At 33.1% G+C, this 22,022-nt stretch overlaps 1 protein-coding gene and 1 long non-coding RNA gene across 10 annotated transcripts in view; one reads left to right on the top strand and one right to left on the bottom strand.

The window, feature by feature from the left end:
* LOC118282249 (neuropeptide FF receptor 1) overlaps positions 1 to 18,346 on the top strand; it is a 155,791-nt gene extending 137,445 nt beyond the window's left edge. The window contains exons 6-9 of one of the 2 annotated variants that reach the window (XM_035603237.2): positions 5,633 to 5,730; positions 12,574 to 12,742; positions 16,045 to 16,166; positions 17,185 to 18,346. In XM_035603237.2, the coding sequence (XP_035459130.2) occupies positions 5,633 to 5,730; positions 12,574 to 12,742; positions 16,045 to 16,166; positions 17,185 to 17,382 (587 nt within the window). In that variant the 3' untranslated portion in view covers positions 17,383 to 18,346. The remainder of the gene's footprint in view (positions 1 to 5,632; positions 5,731 to 12,573; positions 12,743 to 16,044; positions 16,167 to 17,184) is intronic. The other variant, XM_035603238.2, reaches the window with a different exon arrangement.
* Positions 1 to 22,022, bottom strand: part of LOC126911978 (uncharacterized) — a 153,008-nt gene that overhangs the window by 87,077 nt on the left and 43,909 nt on the right. The gene's annotated exons all lie outside the window — the stretch shown is intronic.

A 22,022-nucleotide genomic window follows, 5' to 3' on the forward strand; every position in this document is an offset into this window, starting at 1 on the left:
TGGCACTAATAAACTATCTACACCTTTTTACTTATAATATCATTGGGTACGGCATCACCCATCATCAAGACGAAATATGTAACATAACATTTTATAAAAAGTCATGGTAAAATATAATTCTATACACATTAAAGTCAAAGTCAAAGCATTTATTTCAATTAATCCTAAATAAGGCACTTTTGAAACGTCATATTGAATTGTCCGTCAGTATGTCTGTCAGTGAAGCTAGGCATTAAAATGTGGTATCAATTTTTTACCACTTATGCTTTGTTACTACCTACACTGGTCTCAATTATACGCTGGCGACCTCATAGTCCATGATTACCTTGAACGAGATAAGTAGATTTGTGCAACAAAAATGAACATACACTCACAGGTACAATTAACCGCCCACCTTAAAAATGCGTCACCACGTTAGTTTGCGATAAGGAATGTTTATTCCGATGGCTGTTATGTTTTAAGTGGGTACATTTAACACTCGATTTAATACTAGTAGTTTTCTTACGAGTCAACCTACGTACAGTGAGAACATAGTAGGTGAAAAAAAACGGGTAGCATAAATAACATTGTATAAGGCCAGCGCCACACATATGCGAACTTGTTTGTTAACAAATGTGTTTACATTGTGTGGCACGGACATTTGATGCTCTTTTGTCTGTGAGACACAATATGAACAAACGAGTGCGCACATGTGTGGCGACAGTATAACAAAAATACAATACGAATCGATACCCTCGCTACCGAAACTCGTGATGACGTCACACCAGTCTTGTCTACATTAATATTTCCTAACATCCGACTTTGTTCACTCAACTTTAAGTAATTTGTTTTGTTTTGAAGTTTTACTTCATGGAATAAGTGCGTTAATAATATAGATAGGTACTAAAATACATTTCATTTTTGTCTGTCTACAAAGTTAATGTTTATATTATGTATCTACTGTTATAAGAAGGGTATTCTCCAAAAAATGGAGTTTAAATTAATGAATTTTAAATTAAGTTCCAGACTAAGTAAGTTTTTAGTAAGTTAAGAATAATAACAAAAAATCTCTAGCATTACGGCTGATGTCGTAACTTTGACGATTTACTATACTTAATAAAACTTATCTAGGCGACGTACAACTTTGACAAGGAAATCCTCGGTAAATTACCATTTAATTTCAATAGTAAGAAATAATTTTCAGAACATTTCAGATTTAAATTATATTATTAACCTTTTACATAAATGAATGATCGGTATTTCATATTACATTTAATACAAAACGTTATATTTAAATCTATTCACACTGGTTATATTTATAGCTATTCAATAGGTTCAATAATTAAACACAGGATGATAATTCTGAAATGAATGTAATTTATTTTTGGAATTAATTCTGCTGCTTACTTACTTGAGCATCCTTTGAAGTTCTGATTAAACAAATAAGTGCTCATTAGGAAATACTCGACTCGGAGCCACCGTTCCGTCTTTTATATTTCAGAACGAACATTTTGCTTACATTACTTGTAAAATTTTGATTAATTTTACTGAGCAAATTTTGAAGCGAAATTTAAACAAAAACAAAGTTTCATTTTGTTCCCGTTAAGTATCTTATATTACCGTTAATTTATTGATCGAATATTAAAGTAGGAAAGATGAAAAAGGTAACAAACAAAATTATGACTTCAAAACTAATTATGAGGCAGCAATACATTAAGTTTTTTTTCCAGAAGAGCTATACATGCTTGCTATCTTTCGCCAGATTCAGTAGATCGATTTATCCTTTGGCAAACGAGTTAATTAACTCGGGAATGGTAATTACCATTGAACACACTAAAAGCTGCGACTGAAATCGTTGCACAGTGCAATTGAAGTTAAAGGATTTCACTTACCGCTATAATACAATTAAAATACTCTTCTATAGCCGAAAATCACCATTTTCAGAAGTCACGATAAGAGCCAACAAACGGTAGTAAATAATAAAATAACATTTTGTACAATATAGGTATACAACTGAGAACGCTTACATGATTTGATATTGCGGAATTTAGACGTATACCCCGGATATGTTGTGTTTGTACATCGCTCAAATTATGTAGAAATGTTTCCAACGAAAAAATATAACTCTTCAAAGAAAATATGTGTGCATATAGTTTTTCCTCCTAGAATGAATTATGTCGTATTGTAAATAAAGAAGTTGTAATTTCAGCCTTTTCGTGATTCTTGATTTATGTGATTTAATGGTGTTATGATTGAGTCGTAATTTAAATTGAAAATGTATGTCTTAAGATTTTTAGGTTCATTTTTAAAAGGAAGATTAATAATTTTACTTATGTCAAACTTCAGGATAGGAAAATTACAGGAAGAAAACAGAAACTGTATACAACATCCACTATTCACTAGTCATAATAAATATAAACGAAGAATCTGGAACACATCTAGAAATTAATTAAGTTAGTTTATTTGGAGCCTCGAGTATTAGCCGAAGTCAGAGTAACCTAATTTCCTAAAATAACATCTTGTGTCTATGAAAACACAGACAGGCATCATGTATGTTTCTCTGTGTAGAACTTAATTTCTTATCGTAGAGGTACACAACTACTTAATATTAGTTTATACCGTCGCTTTGATGAATTAAGATTGAATATGGATTAGGATTCTCAAGATTAAGGTTCTCATATAGTTCTATTATTGAAGCTTAATTTGTAATTTAATTCAATATGATTCTTTTTTAAACCTAAAACCTAGGTTTTGACCCAGTAGGTTACAATATGGGGTACTTCGAGAAGGTAGTAAATAGGTTTCTTCAGGGTCGGTAAAGCGCATGTAATCTTCCAAGTATTGCAAGCGTTCATAGGCCACTGTAACCATTTACCATCAGGTAGGCCGTGTGCATTCTTGCCACCGTTGTGATATAATAAATAAACCTTGTTAATTAATATTTTTGTTAATGGCTTGCTACTTAAGTCTTTGACTGCCAATAGAAAACTGTCAAATCCTTCGCTAACGTCGGTCACCGGTGATCAAGAAGGCGTTTAATGTGTTAATATTAGTGTTAATGTCGTGGTTAAGTTGTGATCGATAGTCGCTGACAAGCAACTTGTTCTACTAATCAAATGTAATGAAAAACTCTTTGTAATAGACACATTTGGACGTGTAGTCAGATGTATTTATTATAAGGAGTTTTAACTTTAATGTTTGTACTTCTGCTTCTGGAAATAAAAGATACTATCGAACCACCGGCAATGCACCTGTGACTCTTTTGGTGTTGCGGGTGGCGGTGATGATTTACCATCAGGTGGCCCTTTTGCTCGCCTAGGAGGCACTCCTATTGCATAAAAAAACATATTTAATTTTATCTTTGTCAAAGTTACATACTTTTACTATCGACTCAAAATCTAGCTTGGTTTAGAATTGCTCAGTCAGTAAATGTTATTAGTGTTGGGCTACATGGCCTTCACACAAGCATGACTCTTCCTTACATAACACGAGATTAAATGCCTTAGCCATTAGTTTGTGACGAGGGACCTCCTTATATCTTTATGCCACAATTACTACTTATTACCATCTTTCCTGGAATAGGAAGCTTTGGTCTCGTAATTAGTTGGTGTAATGTCGTAATATTACGGGTCCCTAAGGAATAGCCCGAGGTTTACTTATTGAGTTCGTTATTATTAGCAGTATTTAGATAAAAACTCCGAGTTATATCTACTTTTTAAGATTATTTAGCTACCACTGAAAAACGGTGAAGGAAAACATCGTGAGGAAATTTGGAATCGCCATCGCATTGACAAGCGTGGTGATTAATGTTCAAACCTTTTCCGGGTGAGAAGAGGCCTTTGCTCAGCAGATGTGATGTGATGGAATTATTGATATACGATCTATAGGGATTTCGAAATCATTTAATACTTTCTCTGATTTGAAAATTTAACCTGAAACTTTAAAGCTAGACGGTATTATTTACATGAATAGATAACTTAAGTTTGTTACTTTGTTACGTAGTACATTAGCTACCTGTCAAGAAAAGTCCTGCCAAAATCCATCCAGCCATGTCAGAGATTAGCTAGAACAAAAAGACAGACAGATAAAAATAGTAAGACATGTTATTTTGATATAATATGTATCGTATGTATATTCATATGCATGTAGTAAAAAGCGATTATATCAATATTATAAACAGACACTCCAATTGTATTTATTGAATAACGAATATTAATTTTTGGTTAAACCGGTTATTGGTCAGTGACGTCAAGGTTATCATAATAAAGCTCAACAACAATAAATAATACAACATTACAATAATTATTATTATAAAATAAAGCATAAAAGCCTACCTATTTACCTGAAGGAGCCAAGGTTAGAAGCACTAGGTCGAGTCACAAAATATTACTGTTTGTTCAGACTAAATCAAAATATAGAATATTCGCATTACTCATCAATACTCGTACAAAGAAATTGCTTCGATTTCGTTTTCATGCAAATTTATTTAATATCCGATGTCAATACAATTGTTTTCTTTGAAATATTATTGTGTCAGCAAATAAATATGGATTGCAAGTAATGGTACCTAGCTGTGCGAATTTGTCATACATAGGTTTTATAGAATTTTATAAATGTTTATATAATTCTGTTTTGTTTGTTTGTAGATTTTTTCTTGTTAAATTGTTACGTTTCTGGGAAAGATGGAATTGGAATTATTTAGGTACTATAATGTAAAAATATTATGTAGGTACGGAATACCATGAAATTTATTTATTTTTTTGTTTGATAATTGGGAATGTAATACATAATGGTATTTGTCAATGTTCCCGTTTGATGTCGGTTCTAGAAATATTCCGTTTTTCGTTGTAATGATAGATTAGAGGCTAAAATGAGAATAAAAACTAGTACGGGAAGATTATCACAAGAATTAGAACAACCAAGTTCGGAATAAGGGTGCTTTTCCACCAGTGATGTGCTATATTACTATGCAACAAAGATGTAATAAGCTAAGCAGTGAAACTACGTGACCGGTTTCACCGATATTAAACTATGTAGCTGTACGAGTAAGATGCGCAGCTCGAGTATGCAATGTTTATATCGATAGTAGAAAAGCACACATCTATAGCACGCATCTTTCCATACAAAAACATCAGCAATATTAATTGAATCCGTTTCCACCAGTGCTAAGCTATGTGTATATGTGATTGGTAGAAGCCAAACGCGTCTATAGCAACGTAATATAGCACATTTCTGGTGGAAAGCACCATAAAAAGTCAAGGTACGCGATTGACATTCGACAGACTATGTCAAAGCCCGTGCTCATTTTTCTATTCTTCTCTTCATTATCGTTTAAATGCCATTTATTGGGGCAATAGGGTGAGCACTAGTCACCTAAATAATAATACAATGTCATAAAATGACTGATGATGTCGACTGCACGATTGGCACAGTGGCTAGGCAACTGGCTGCCGTGTAACGTGTCGTGGGCAAGATTCTCGCACGAAGCAACTCTTTGTGTAATCCACAAATTGTTGTTACGGGTCTATGTGTCATGTGTTTGTGAAGTTTTATGTTTGTAAACGCACCAACGAAACAGGAGAAAATCCTTGTGTGGGTTTTTTTTAAACAAAAGAATAAATGAAAAGTATAAAATAATCATTTAATTTTCCAGGTTGCATAGTGGTGGTGTCATATTCTCTGATGGGACGACGGCTGTGCTCCGTGCTACCTCCATTCGATCAGACGGAGGGCAGTGCTAATAGCCAGCAGGTATGTAAAAGTAAAAAAAAATCTATTCATTTAAACACATTAACTAAAAATTAACGGTTTACTCACGTAAATATACTGAGAAAAGCTCTACTAGTTTCTATAGGTAGTTACAGAGAGACTCTTCCTCATGAGCCGCAGGCTACGTAGACTGTGACTCGAAACTAGTAGAGATTTTCTCAGTATATTTACGTAAGTAAACCGATGTTATTTTTTAATTAAGTATATTTCACATTTAAATACATTTTCCAGTATGTTATTTCAATATGAATAAACGTTAAGCCTTTCGATGAAACTGATGAATATGCAGTTTCAAATTACCGTTACGATCTTTCCTACGTTCCGTACGGTCGATTACTTTAAACACAAATAAAACTCGTACTATGGGTACTGATGTTAAAAATTAGGTCTATTATTATGAAACAAAATACATCCCTGTAATCATTATTAAGTGGCTACAAAATATAATCCTCCATCGTGAAAAGTACTATCATTGAACACATTTCGAAATCCAATTCCGAAACGTTGTTGTCTGTCGCCACAATTTAAAATATAAAACAATATTCTTCATTTAAATCCAAAATTTCTCATAAGAGGCATTAGATCCCCTTGTCAAACACAAGATATTTAAAACAAGACGTTTAATATCATCGCCAACGTATGTTTGCATGTTTGGCAAACATTTGTTCACAAACATCTGAATACGGCTCATAAAACAATATTACGTATTTGTTTTTGCTAGATACTGAGACTGTCTATGCAAAACCAGTAAAAATGAACCGCCGAATGTACGGAAAGATGCTGCAAAGCGAGACCATGGTAAACTGGTTTTTATAGCTTAATATGCAGTATAAACTGACTGTCAAATGTATGGAAAGATGGTACAAAGCCAGACCATGATAATTTGGTTTTGAATAGTTTGATGTGTCGTGTATAGTACGCCCCAACTCCCCATTACAGGACATTCACACATCACATCATTAGCCTATAAGTAGCCTCTGCTGACCAAAGGCCTCTTTTCACATGGAGAAGGTTTGAGAATTACTTACCATGCTTACGCTCGATCGAACCGGGTTGGCGATTTCAAACTTATAATTAGAAATTATAAACCCAGGTTTCCTCACGATATTTCCTTCACCGTTTGTCAGTGGTATTTAAATAATCTTAGAAAGTACATATAACTCGGAAAAAGTCACATTCTTACTTGCCGTTGGTAGGTTTGGAACCCGCACTCTCATGCATGTGCCTGAAATCACCGGGCCACCACGACATTTTTTTTCACAGGACATTGAACTAAGATCAAATAAATATTTTCTCAATACAAAAATGTTTGCAGATTGCGTTCTTTAATAGTGATTGTCAATTTTCAAAAACCTAAAATCTGTTTGACTTGCTCCTTCACGTGTTTGTTTTCGATAAAAGTTTGGAAAAGAAAATGGACACTGTCTTTGATATTAAAGTAATTGTGACCTTTGTTTTGTCTCCAATTGTACATATATGAAATATTTAATACAATTTTCAAAAATACCTATAAGTAAGTAAATAATTATTTTATTCTCAATTTCAATAAATTATATTAGAAGCTGATCTGATTTATACTACCTATACCATACTTTGCCCGACCTTGGAATCGTACCAAAGACCCCTTGCCCGGCAGTCACACTTTCGACCACTCGACCAACGAGCAGTCGAAACAGCAAATAATTTTATTTATATTATTTTTCTGTAGATCTTCGTAACTGACACTGCCATGTTAGGTAATATTTTAGCATAAAATTCAACATTATATGGGACCAACTAAAAGTCATTAATTAAAACCTTCAAAGTTCACACCGCTCACAGGACAAATGGTTCAATCAATGACAGTTTATTAATTTACAGTGAATTAATTAATTTTATTGACAATGGCTGACTAGACTACCGTTTATAACATTATTTAATACTGCACTTATATGCCATCGGTGATTGTATGCATATTGTATATATTTGTGATTAAATCTAATCTATCTAATTAATTAATAAATTAGACTTACAATTTTATTACGCAAAAAACTAACTACAGTAACTACTAATAATCGATATCAAACTAAACCTACGTTAAATAATTTAACCAGAAAACCAGGAAAACCCAACAAATAAACTTATTAATTGATAAATACAACGAAACCAATTTATTTAGAATAGGTATACGAAACAGCAGGACCACTACAGACAAATAAATCATACGACTGATAATACACTTCTTTTACGATAGTACCGAAGCGCTCGGCCGATACCCAACCAAATGAATGTAACTATCCTATGTCCTTTCTAAGGTTCTAAACTATATCTGTACCAAATTTCAACCAAATCCGTCAAATAGTTGCGGAGATTAATGGTATAAGCATAGAATAGTGTTCGACGTGATTCTTTAATTTGACATAACTTTTTTATTTATGAACCGATTGACATGAAACAAACACTAAATGTAAATTGAAGCATACCACAATATATTCGTGAAAACCGCATCCAACTCGGATCAGCCGTTTCTGAGATTAGCGCGCATAGACACACAGACAAACAGATAAACAGACAAACAGACAAAAAAAAAGTTAATTACATTTTTGGGTTCGACATCGACATAACAATAACCCCTGCTATTTTTTTTATTTTTATTTTCAATGTACAGACAGCACTTTTCTACGATTTTATTATATGTAAAGATCAGTAGAATATATAATTGAGTTGCTAAGCTATGAAGATTTTTTGGAAATGTCGAGTTTTTAGTATTTAACTTGAAATGTATGTGTGTATAAATGTATGTACTACCAATATATCGCATACTTGAGCTGCGCATCTTCCTCGCACAACTACATAGCTTAGTATCAGTGGAAAAGATCACATAGTTTTACAGCTTAATCACATCACATCACATCTTTGTAACACATTTCTGGTAGAAAAGCGCCCTATTTTTTGTATGAAGTAGATTAGTAAAGTTGTTACATTGTACTTAGTATATAATGGAGGTAACAACTTATTTGTAGGTGTAATGGACTTCTTGTTTCGTACAGAAACAGTTTTGTTGCTTGTGGCTAAGTGCGGGATTATTTTTTTCCTCATTACTTATAGGATTGTGATTAGTTATCAAAGTTATTAGAAGTAATTGGAGTCCTGTAATTGTAATTTAAGTAACGTTACGTTACTTTCTGTACATGACTAGTAAGTAAGTTACTTTTCTTTGTTTTTACTTAGCTTTCAATTAGTAGGTATATCTACATCTACACCTATAAATCAAGCTGAAGAGTTAGTTTGATTGTGTAAACGTGCTAGTCTCCGGACTAATGGTCCGATTTGAATAATTATTTTTTTGTTAGATACTGAATTTGTTGAGAAAGTCTTTAGGCTACAAAACATCACGCTACAATTAATAAGAGCCGAGCAAGCGAGATTTGCTAGTACATATATTGCTCTTTCTAGACACTAATTGATCTGAAATCTCAATAGATTAGATATTTTTATTATTACATTTGTGAGACGTACTAAATTAATTAATAATTAGATTAAATATTCCTATTTATCTTTTGAGACGCTTCAAAGATAAATAAAAAATATCTAAATTGAAATTCTAAGAATACAGTTCAAGTCAATGGGTAAGAAAATAAAATTACTTTCATTAATAGAATTAGAAAACAAAATGATTAAAAAAGCAACCGTATTGTGATTGTATTAGGTTTTATTTTAAAATGTTCACCATGTTGTTGTAAGTATGTATGTACGTATGTATGTACGTATGTATGTACGTATGTATAAAAGATTGTTTCTGCGAATAAACGAATGTGATTTAACTTCGACAATTTGCGAACAGATTTCATTTGGAGGCACGAAATAATCGAGTAAATGCTTTGCGTCGGTAATTTTCTTTTCTGTAAAATTGTGTCACCTTGACTTTTGTTTCAATTACTTGTTCATACGTATGTAGGTGTGTATTTTATTTATTTGTAAATGACGATCGAAGATGGAACATGCGTGGCTAGAAACATGTATGTTTATTATTAATTATATTTTAATTAATTTGTAGTAGAAGTAGGAAGTAGATACAAATCGATAGATTTATGTTTTTAAATGCCCGAAGTCTAACTGCCTTACTCACAGTCATTTAATGGTTACTTAACTCAGCCCTTAGCAATGTAACGATCCCAAAACACGCTATACATACATAGCTATCAAGAAAACAGATCAAAAATCTCGTTTAAAAAACTAATAAAATCTTCTCGCCAACAGACGATAACGTGTCTAGAAATAAACGCAAGATGGGGCATAACAACAGTAAATTAAAGAAGATATCCTTTATTCAACAGGTTTATGTGGGCATTATTGCCGGCCGTTAAATCTGACCCTGGGTGAGGCAACAGGTGAAATGTTGGGAAGTTCGACGCTCCGATTTCTGGTCATGTTCCGTCGGGGATTGCAATTTTTGCTTTATTGATACACGTCACATGCATGATGATTGTAGTCAAAGGTTTTCTTACAAAAAACTTAACGTTTTAAAAGTAGTTAAGCGAAAATATGCCTGCCTGTATCGCCAAACCAGTATATAAGCGTGTGAAACAACAAGAACAACAACACCCCAGCATTTGTAACGCCTCTGGTGTTTCAGGAGACCATGGACGGCGGCGATTGCTTACCATCAGGTGATCTTTCTGCTCGTTTACCGGCTTATACCATAACATAAAAAAAACATTATATGGTACCAATCGACCTATAGATACGGCGTTTTAAAGAACTGATGTTTTTCAAAACAAACTTTCTGTAGCTCAACAATCAGTTGCAAGCAATTGTGTGTCATAGTTTATTTTAAGGTCCGACTCATCAACCAATAAAATAATGACTCGGAACTCGGCACGTCCACACGGAACTCTAAGAAAATTCATGATGACGTTTATAGCTCATAAAATTCTTTGTTTCGGATTTCCTCAGCGAGCAGCCTAGGTTTATTCGCGTCAATGAAATTTTAAAATTTGTGTACCTAGCGTCGATCGTAATCGTAAAACGTGCTGAAACGTCTTGTTGATATTGATTTAAATGTACATTAAATCTTCTTGTTCCTTCCCGGCTGTTGAAATTTGCTTTGGTTTAGAAATCTGGCTCTTATATGACATGTTCCTTATAAACTACACGGTTAGCGCAGAGGCTGGGCAACTGGCTGCCGTGGAATTTGTAACGAGTGCGATATCTGCGCGGAGCTATTCTCTGTGTGATCCACAAGTTAGTTGGAGATAAGTGCTTTAAAATTAGTTGCAGGTTTCCACTTCTCACACATGCTCACTTCTCTCAAAATATTATATCTAGAGCCATATTCCAAAATAACGGAGTCTCATAATTTGTAGAATCAATGCACAAATATTGATAAATTAAAACAACAAAATTAATCTCCGTGAAATTCAATAAACCATTGCACAAACAAGATTACCAAAACAGTTAATTTAATAATAACACTAAACGAAAATTAATAGTTCGACAAAAGCAATATTTACGATCTATATCAATTTAATATATACTTTATTGACTCGAGATAAAAGCCACATTTATATAACAACAATGAGCACACGAACCAAAAGGGTTATTCAACAATTCTCTTCGAATGTTTCAAATTGTATTACTTACTTACTTCGGAAAATAGCTTCAGAAAACTATTTCATGTATAGAGAACCGTTTTATGCCTCAATGCACTGTTTGATCCTTGCCAGAAACTTGTATTGGTTAGCCTGAATTGTTATTATGTACTTTCAGCCGAAACGTAAATAGTTTTTCTATTAGTCTACTTATGGACTCAAATAAGATAGATTTGGAGTTAGATAATTATATTTTTAATTAGCTACTATTTGTTTGCTATGTATAGCTGTGGGTGGTCCAAAATATAAATAAATAAATAAAAAGTAATTAAAAAAAATGTTTTTATACCTATCACTCATTTAAATAAAGTAAGATCCTTCTATTTGAGGTGATTTTTCCTGAAAGATTTTAACAATTCATTTTTACCCTGATCTATTTGACTTTGACTTTCCTGCTGTTATGTTTCGAAGACTTTAGAAAACCCTTTTTTTAATCAAGTTATATTTTAAAACAATATTATGTTCTTAAATGAAATCTATTTATTTGCTGTTCGTTATTGTTGCTAAAACTCGAGATCGGCTGGACCGATTTAGCTGAGTTTGGTTTTGAATGATTTGTGGAAGTCTAGGGAAGGTTTTAAAAGTGACAACAAAATGTTTGAGGCAGTATCAAGTCAGCCGAAGCAGCTAGTCATATTTATAAATAAGTTTTAGCATTACCACGAACTGAAACTATATTAAATTTTCTATCGGATATTGAATAAATCTCGTAGATTTAGAAATGACGTAAATCTGTTGCGTTTTATGAGTTTATTGGCATTATACTACATCGAGTATTTTCTAGCAAATATGTTTCTACGTTTTGCAAGTTTTTGTATATGAACATCTAGAGAATGAAGTCTCGAATTGTACTCAATACTCAATGAGTACAATTTGATAACATATCAATAAAATTATTACAGTTAAAATTAAACATAACGTCGCACCATCCTAATCGCTAGGGTACTATAATAGGGCAGGCAGAGATGACTGCCCTTTAAAAATATATAGTAATAAAGATAACTAAACGATTTTATCTAGCTTCATCAGTTTCTTTGTTTGTTTGGGTCTAGTTTGGTAATTGGAAGTTCTCCACCTGCCTGACGACAGATCAATCTGATTTTTGGTACACACTCTTAGTCTTAATGACCATACACATTAAACATAAAAAAATATGTATACTTATTTTTAAGCTATACTTATCTTTAAATTCCAGCGTCTCAGGATCGTGAGGGAGAGGAAGAGAGTGGCCTGGATCCTGTTACTCCTGGCAGTACTCTTCGCTCTGTGCTGGCTGCCGTACAACATCCTGCAGCTGCTGATTGATGTCAATGCCGTCAATGTGGAGTCCGTGTCTGCGATACTGCCGTATACGTTGCTATTGGGTTAGTATTCATTTCATTTCATTTATTTAGATGTTTCAAAAAAATTAAGCTTGTTATACATGGGCACAGTGTTCATGCCTAAAAAGATATGAAAAATCAACATACATATATATACTTAACTTCACGCCTGTCTCTCATGGGGTTAGGCAGTGAGAATGGAACACCAATTACTACGAATCTCTTCAAAACTCTTTCGCTTCAATGGAAAACATGTTTTTATTGATTTTCGAGTGTAGCTAATCTTTTGATGGTTTTATCTTTAATGCAGTTACAAACTTGTTTTAAATATTTGATAGTTTACAGCATAGGTACTTCGAATCAATAGCAGTTTATTGATTCATTCCTTAATTCAAAGATAAATATTTTTTTATTAAAACGTGTTCTGCAGTGTTTTTTGGCTGTATAAACTTTATTGGACATAAACGAAAACACTAAACATAATACCAATACGTAATAAATAAGCTGTCAGTGGATAACTCGAGATCATTAATTTCGTGACTGTAATAAGGTATTAGTTCGCATTGTCCACTAACCGGATTAACTTAACGCATGATTTAACCGCGGTACTACTGGATATCGAATGTGATATAGCCCTTACTATCACACACATCATCAGCCTATAAGTAGCCACTGCTGACCAAAGGCCTCTTCTCACACGGAGAAGGTTTGAGCATTAATCATCGTTTGCTCAATGCCGGTTGACGACTTCAAACTTATAATTAGACATTAAGAGCCCAGGTTTTTTAGATTATTTAAACACCAGAAACAAATGGTTAAGGAAAACATCGCGTGGAAACCTGCGCTTATAATTTTTTATTATAAGATTAAATTGCCAACCCATATTGAGTAAACGTGGTGATTATTGCTCATCCTTTCTCCGTGAGAGAAGTGGCCTTTGGTCAGCAGTGCCCAATATAGACTGTTGATGGTGAGTAATCAACTATTCAACTATTCTATTCAAATAGACGCCTATTTATGGGAAGACTATAACTCAATAGATTTCAATTAAACACCTATTCGTCTATTTTGTATTGAAAATTACTAGCGTATTGTGAAGCGAAGAGATTTTAATTAAATTCTACGATATGGAAGTGTGACTTCATATCGAATTACTCTGATTACTGAGTTTTGTAAAGCAGGATCCTCGAGGTATTTCAGAATGTTTTAGTTTTAAAGTTTGTCGAATGTTCTAGTTTCTACTAAAACTAGTACTGACGATTTTCGGAAAGTTTGGAATCTCTTTTGGGTCCTCTTAAATAGGATTTCAAATTTAGAGCTGGAATCCTTTATAGTTAAGCTCCCTTAGGTACTTAATTACATAGGACATAACATTACACAACTGGTAACAAGTAGGTGTGCAGTTATTTTTAATGTTAATCATTACCGATTTTTTGATTCATGAATTGTTTTTTGTCGTAACTGTCGATCAGTTTTAAGTGTGGGAGAGCCATGCTCACAGAAAGCCGACGTGAAATAACGGTTGCGTTGTGTATTGTCGTATGAGTGAGGTTACCGGAGGCCCAATTCCCCCCAACGTTCTCAAACCCCGATTCCCCAAAATCGCTTAAATTCTCTTACCTTGAAAAGGCCGGCAACGCACTTGTAACGCCTGTGGTGTTTCGAGTGTTCATGTGCGGCGGCGATAGATGACTATCAGGCTTATACCGTTTACTGGCTGATAAAAAAGTGTACTTCTGTTTTATCAATTAGGGTACTTAAAGAAAATGGTGAAGTTTTATTTATATTACGAATACTTTTCGTAATGTTTAATAAGCGTGTGGTGTTTTGACCTTTACAATATTAAATAATTCCTTATAAATCAGGAATATATTAATTATCATTCTTTCTTTTTATTAAAAAACTTGTATTAACATATAAATATTTAGTGAAAATATGTTAAGTAAATTAGATTCCGCCTACGCTTATATTATTAATTTTTGTTGTTATATCTGAATAACTGGCTTTGTCAGATAATTTAATATTATTTTATTTGTTTTTTTTTTTTGGAACAATGAGTAAAGTTCCCTAATTAAAGGAAGATCCTCCGACCAAGGGAGATGATCTTGCCTGGCGGGCTTTCTGCCCAACTATTAAACCTATGTTGCCCAACGAACAACCTTCTATCCATGATTATTCGCATATAACTTTATTATGTGTGATGTAGGATTTATGACGTCATCCGTTAATTTGTTTGTCGATCGTCTATGTGCGACTTCTGTCATCTGTTAATTGTCTATATCGTGTGTCGCCACAAATGAAAAGACTGAGTCTTTTAAATATATTTTGTTTGTAGATATATAGCCTTATTTATTTTATTATTATTTTATTTTACTCTTAGTCTAAAATATAACATGTAGTATTTTATTTATTTACTTTAATTAATTTGGTACAATTTCGTTCCAGAGAAGTAGTTTGAGGTACTCACACACTGAATTAATTATTAAAAAATTGCACCTCCGTTCTTTCTGCGTGCCTTAATACAATAAAAACGTGGCAATAAGTATGCCAATTTACTTAAAGTTTTACATTTTGTCCTAAAATAAAAGAAATTTAATAAATTAAGTTGCCATAATCTGCACCTCTGTCTACCCTTTCGGGGATAAAAGGCGTGACGACGATAATAAATTAAAAACATTAACAAGTTTGTTCTAGATGCTTCAAAGAGATAGAAAACTTTACAATTTGAAGTTACTTATAAAACAAATTATGTTTTCATTAAGTAAGTAGTTTGTATAACTATTTACTTTAACATGCTTTTATTATTCATTTAACCTAATTACAAAAAGTACGAAATTATGCAATTAAAATAGTTTTAATTATTTGAGACTAAAGTCTAGTAACACAGTTTCTTAGTAGCACAAGTTGTCTTTTTATTATGACAATAAACAGCATGATAGTACCAAGTATTAATTAACTGTAAGACAAACTTCTATTAAGTATATTATTTACATATGGTAAAGATCTGCACACTTAATACGACTTTGCTTTACGTTTAAAGTAATCAAAACGAGAGCGCCCTCACCGCTCTGATTGATTGGTTTATTCGAGCTGGCCAAACAGAGCGCCGAACGAACTCTCGTTTCGATTACTTTAATCGTAAAGTAAACTCATACTAAGGGTATAGATTACACTGGAAAATATGTACTTTAAAATATTATCTTATCTTCTTGGGTAAAATGCTCTACTTTTAAAATTCGCACACATTTTTTTTAGTCATCGTACTTATATAATAGTACAAACCTAACACATTACATTTTAAACTCTACCCTCACAAACTTAAAGTACATTTCCTATAATTTCAGGGCACACGAACTCAGCGATCAACCCCATCGTGTACTGCCTGATGACCCGCAACTTCCGCCGGTCCCTGCGCAAGCTCATCTGCCACGATCCGGGTAACATACACTCTAGTACTCATTTCCATGTAAGTTTACAGAAAAACATCGATAAAGTCAATATTGAATAGCCCCCAAAGATAATAACTTTCTGTCTTCTACACAATCTTTGACTGATACCCATGGACAAACCGTCTGTTCTATTCCTACTTCCACACTATTTTTTTTTAAAATGTCTACTCAATTTTGAATTTTCTTAAATCTAACTATGATTGGTTCTTGACGAATTCCCTTAGAAGGAAGAGAGCAAAACCCATACAGACGTTGGTCTCTTTTAAAATTCATAGAATGACATACAATATACATCTGAATCAGAAATATTCTTTTAAAAAAACACAATTCTTTATTTCAAATTTCAATACCTACACTAAATAATTGAAGTTTCTTAGTAAAATGAACAAACTTAGTATTGTGTAGTAGTTGCTTATTTAACCTTTTTAGTCTTTTAGTATTTATTGTATAGTAAACTTTTTAAGATAAGGCTGTAGTTAGTTTTATTTGTTAAAACTTAAATTTTGTAGCAAACTCACACTAATTAGTTTATCAAACATTTTGCTATTTTCATTTATTTTATGAAACAGCCAACTAAAATAGAGCTAGCAAGATAACATTGTTATCACAAGCATACAAAAGTTGATCTTATTACTTTGAAAATTAAATTCAATTTGCCATTGCAGAAGCTTAAATAAATTGTTAAGTCAATCAGAAGTGAACTTTGTTGTATAGCTTTAAAGATGTTATTTGCAAAATGTTTGTAAATATTTTGTAGCTGGTTCTATTTTAGTTTAAAAAATTAAGTATCCGAATACTATATCTTTGTGCATTAAAAAATTGTCATATATACCAAAAATAATTTTATTTACTTTTTGTGTTCAATATTAATTTAATACCATTTTTAAGTAGTATCAAATAAGTAGTTAGTGACAATGTATTGTAGATACATTTTCCACTAGTACTTTAGTTACCATGCTACAAAATTCAGTGTAAATACCACTTATACTGAAAATCTTACATCTATCGATACATAACAAAATTTTCTTCTTCCAGATGCAAGGTTTACGTCAAAAATCCAACACGTCTAGCATGAGGACCTGTACTACTGTAACTTTCAGGAGCAGTAACAACCAGATCGGAAGGATTGCTACCGGACCTCCCAGCATACAGTACGGCAGAGCCAATAGGACCGCGTCCTTTAGAGATAACGGCTGGAAGGACCGATACCAAAAGACCCCACAATTTTTGTAATAAATGACATTTTATGTGAGAATTAAAGTAATATTTTAAGCTTAGTTTTATAATGACAAAAATGACAGACGCGTTAGTTATGCTTATTTGCAGCTCTATAAAGAAAAAATGTACTCTTGGCACTTTATGTCAATAATAAAAAAGTGCAAAAGTTTCTCACTAAAATTTATAAAATCTGCTGAGTTATGATGCAAAATTTTCCCTTCTTATTTTTTCTTTGCAACACACTCTAAGCGCCATCTATATTCAGCATTTCGACTTATACTTTCAGTAACTTAGTCTTTGTATTCGCCCCTAGGTGGCGTTATAAGAAGGGTTGTTTTCAGGCTCGACAACTGACCTGACTGCTTAAAAATTTTGTCGCTAGATGGCATTGCATACAAAGTCATCGAACAGCTTTTAAATACAGGGAACGCGCTAAGTTAATTAAAAGTTGAGATAATTGTAATTTTAATCTTAAACTTAGAAGTATTACGCTTTTGTGTTTTCTTCATAAAATAAGTCGTAAATATAATTTTAACTTTAAGAACACGATCTCGGAATGTAAGAAAGTATTTCTATGGGGATTTTGCTGAAACTAAAAGCTACCTCAAAGAAAAATGTAGATGTCACTTTATATTTGAAATCAACGCCATCTGTTGGTAGTAAAACAGTTTATGATACAGTGACAGTGATTGAAATGAATCTGAAATGTAAAGTAAGTTGTGTAAGTATAAAAATACTTTTTTTTCAGCCTAGCTTTTCTTAAATATTCAGTGTTGTAAAGATTTTCTAAGAATGTAACTAATCTAGTCAAAATAAAGTCATAATTGTATTCTTCTATTATTACCGGTAATTCGTTTATTCGGGTAATTTATAGTTATGTGTAAACTATGTAATATATTTAATTTTGTACTGTAGTATGGAATAACTTATATTGTTTGTTAATCATAAGTTTGTATATAATTAATGTATATAAAGTGAAATTTCAAGCTACTTGGTATTTTTATTACACTTTATTTTCATTTGATATCTATTGTTGTCATTGACATAACATAACACACTATTATATTTTACAAAGTAGATATACTCGTATTTATCGAATAAAATGTACTGTATTATATTCATCACCCGGTAGTTCTCAACTTTTACCAGTGGTGATGTCGTAGTGCGTATTGCTGGAACTTAGTACTAGAACAGGGTATTGACTACAATTCTCCAAAACAAATTTCTTTCACCGGAGATGTAATCGACCTTGCGGGTTACGAAGGCTCCGATTCGAAACAGGAGAAGTTTTCAGTCAGTAAGTTTGACACTCCCTCACCCAAGGCGTGAGAAGGCACATTTTGATGATTCTCGCCCCCTAAAGAAAAATCGTTGACCTATTTCGTGAACGAATTAAATGAAAAAAAATTGTAGGTACATAATATTTATTGCTAGGCACAAGATATTTCGATGTAAAAGCTTCGTTTCGTAGAATCAGAAGACATCGTAGGTCTCAGTTATTTAAACAAAATTGTTTATCATCTGAATACTTATCTGTATTCGACTATACTTTTGAATAATTTGTCATCGCCACTGCCTGAGGAGTGAAGCGACAATTTATTATGTTTATTTATTCCACAAGGACAAAATATCAAATCGTTTGTAGAGAAATCTGGTTGTTTTACATTGCTGTAGGATTCATATAACCTTTCAGAATCTTTAGTGAATTCGACCTGAATTTGTTGGCTCAGATGTACAACCACATTGCACGTTGCAAGCTTAACAATTCTTCTTAGTAACCTGGACTACCGACTTCAGTGCATTCATGCGAATTACTAGTTCTCTTTGATGGAATGCAGATATGTGAAATGTTCGGCCTGAAATGAAGATAGGCGAGTATCTCAGGTGGGTATAACAGGTGTATGTGGGTAGGCCATTTGTCTGTGCTATCTCGAGTGAATGGTAGCTTTACTGCACGTTCGTGAGCAGTAAAGGGTAGGCAGGGGTACGGAATATCCTCTTTAATCCTTCTAACTATGCCATCACGTTTAAAATAACAAACATCGGCTTTGTTATGTATAATTTTAGTAAAATTATAAATGGTACAGTTTTTGTCTAAGCCACGTCTAAGCAGCCCAAGGGCTCGTAATGGAACAAGAAGAGATTATAGTCTGGAATAACACATAAACTACTTTTACCTCCCGAGACCGCGGGCAAAGGCGCTGGCAGGGGCATGAAAACGGATAGTTATCACAATTTAAGTTGTAAAATAAACCAGTAACGTATAATGGACCTGCGTAATGAATTATTCTTATGTTTTTAATCGACCGATACTTCAACGTTTGACCACTATCTGGACTGGTGGTAAGCAATGATGTCGCCATTAATGGTACACATCTACTTATAAGTAAAATATTTACTCGAGACTTGAAGACTTCTGAAAACACAGAATTCTAGCAATATTATATGCATACTAGCGGACCCGACAGACGTTGTCATGTCTACACGTCTTTAATTTGAAAATTTTAAACTTTTTTTAATACTCGTAAGCTAAAACATTCTGGACCATTTTGATGAAAATTATTATTCAAATATTATGACAATATCCAACGTCTTTAATATTTGACACTGCGATGGTAGCGCCGTCTGTCCGATCCAATGTAAAACATTCCAAAATCAACAACTACTAATAAATTAAAAATTATTTAAAAAAACATTGTCCAGCGGACAAAATTGTGAATCTAAACCATTCTCAGATCCCCTTGAACACACACAAAAAAATTCATCATAATCAGTCCAGTCGTTTAAAAGAAGTTCAGTGACATACACACTTACAGAAGAATTATATTATATATAAAGATAGCTACAAACTTAATGCTTCGTATGCTTAAACGTGTCTATATACGTAATTTAGGATACCTAGAAACTTTAGCTGAGCCAGGTAGCTAGGTTACAATACTAGCTCAAACAAACTTCTAGCACAAAGTAATTCATCAGCACGTGTTGTTCCTCTGCTAAGGTAAGTGCTTACGATGTCAAACTTGTTAAAGCAATCTGAGTTCCTTCGTGGCAATTTCAACGTCAGCTCTATGTAGTTGCTAGTTGCTAGCAGAACTATGGGATATGAATTTAGGAGTGATAAACAATCCAGTCAGTGAGCCTACATATATGGGGTATTATCTTTTGCATAATAAAACAACGTTTTTTAAAGCCGGTATTACTTACGTTAGGTTTAGGTAGTTAAACAATACTCCCTGTGAGAACGAGAAGTTTGTGGAATAACTAAAAAGGCTGACGATATTTCGGCTAACCCAGCTGTGATGTAGATTTTTTTTTTGATATTCCTTTAAGCAGTAAACAGAAGTGAAATCTACATACTTTTATTTCACTAACTAGCTATTCCCGCGTGGCTATCGTAGTGTGACATTTTATAGCCTTCTTCAATAAATGGACTATCCAAAAGAAGAATTATTCAATACGGACCAGTCGCTCCGTAGATTAGCGCGTTCAAACAAACAAACATAAACTCTTGAGCTTTATACATTAAGTATAGATGTAGACTATGTCATAGTTAGTTCAGTACTCGTAATAAGACACGTGTGATATGAACAATAAGACGTGGCGTGGGCAGGCCTCCTGGTGGACTGACGAGATTCTCAGTCGTAGGCAGCCGTTGAATACACACGGTTGAAGCGGTTGTCGACAGTACAGTTCTCCCATCTAATGAAGATAATGACACTTGAAATATCTGACAGATAGAATGAACCATCTAGTTTTAATGCTGAATATATATCTTTAATTGATTTAACGCTAGTATGTATCTCTGTAACATTTTTACTTTCAATGTTCTATGTTTCAATTGTTGATATGCCTTAATATAATAAATAAATAAACATTCATTTAATCATTTTGAAAATGAACATAACCCTATTGTATAAAGTGCTCATCAACAGGATGAGACCATGTAACGAATCTTATCGATAATAGAAATAATAAGCATAATGAGGGTATTTAAAATCCACGTATTGTTAATAAAGACTAGTACAATATTATTTTAATACTTAATTTATTTACAGAAGGTTTATTATTCCATAATAAACATAGAAAAGTATGTAATCATGTCTTGAAGGCAGAGTAAAGCATTTTCTATATTAAAACCGCTGCTAAATTACACAGTTGTAACTCAAGCGATATTAACTCTTAAAGACGTGAGTGTAGTAATATTTTTTTGTTATTTTTGCTTGGGTGAACATTTGAGGTTCCTTTTCAAGTGCGATTACTCATATATTACTAGGATAATAATATGTGATTTCACTTTAGTGTACTGAGCGAATCTTTATTGCTAATAATGATCGATAGCATTGCTTGTGATAAGTGGTCTGGCATTTTGCCCAAAGATAATAATCATTGTATACTTTTGATGTCTCATTCTTAAATTGCCACGAGGTGGAAGTTTGGAAGGCGGTTGCAGTCCGCTTTTAACCGATCGAATTGGAAGTCATTCGGGTAGGATTATGTTCAGAAGTAATAATAATAATATTGACGTATAATATAAGATACAATAATAAGATACATACATTTTTATTTCTATTCGGACTGCCAAATCCTATACAAAATTATACTCCTATGTAAAAACACTATCTACAAAACGTCACCGCTGTATGGTAGATATTCCA

Source organism: Spodoptera frugiperda, chromosome 20 (assembly GCF_023101765.2).
Source record: "Spodoptera frugiperda isolate SF20-4 chromosome 20, AGI-APGP_CSIRO_Sfru_2.0, whole genome shotgun sequence".
Lineage (NCBI taxonomy): Eukaryota > Metazoa > Arthropoda > Insecta > Lepidoptera > Noctuidae > Spodoptera > Spodoptera frugiperda.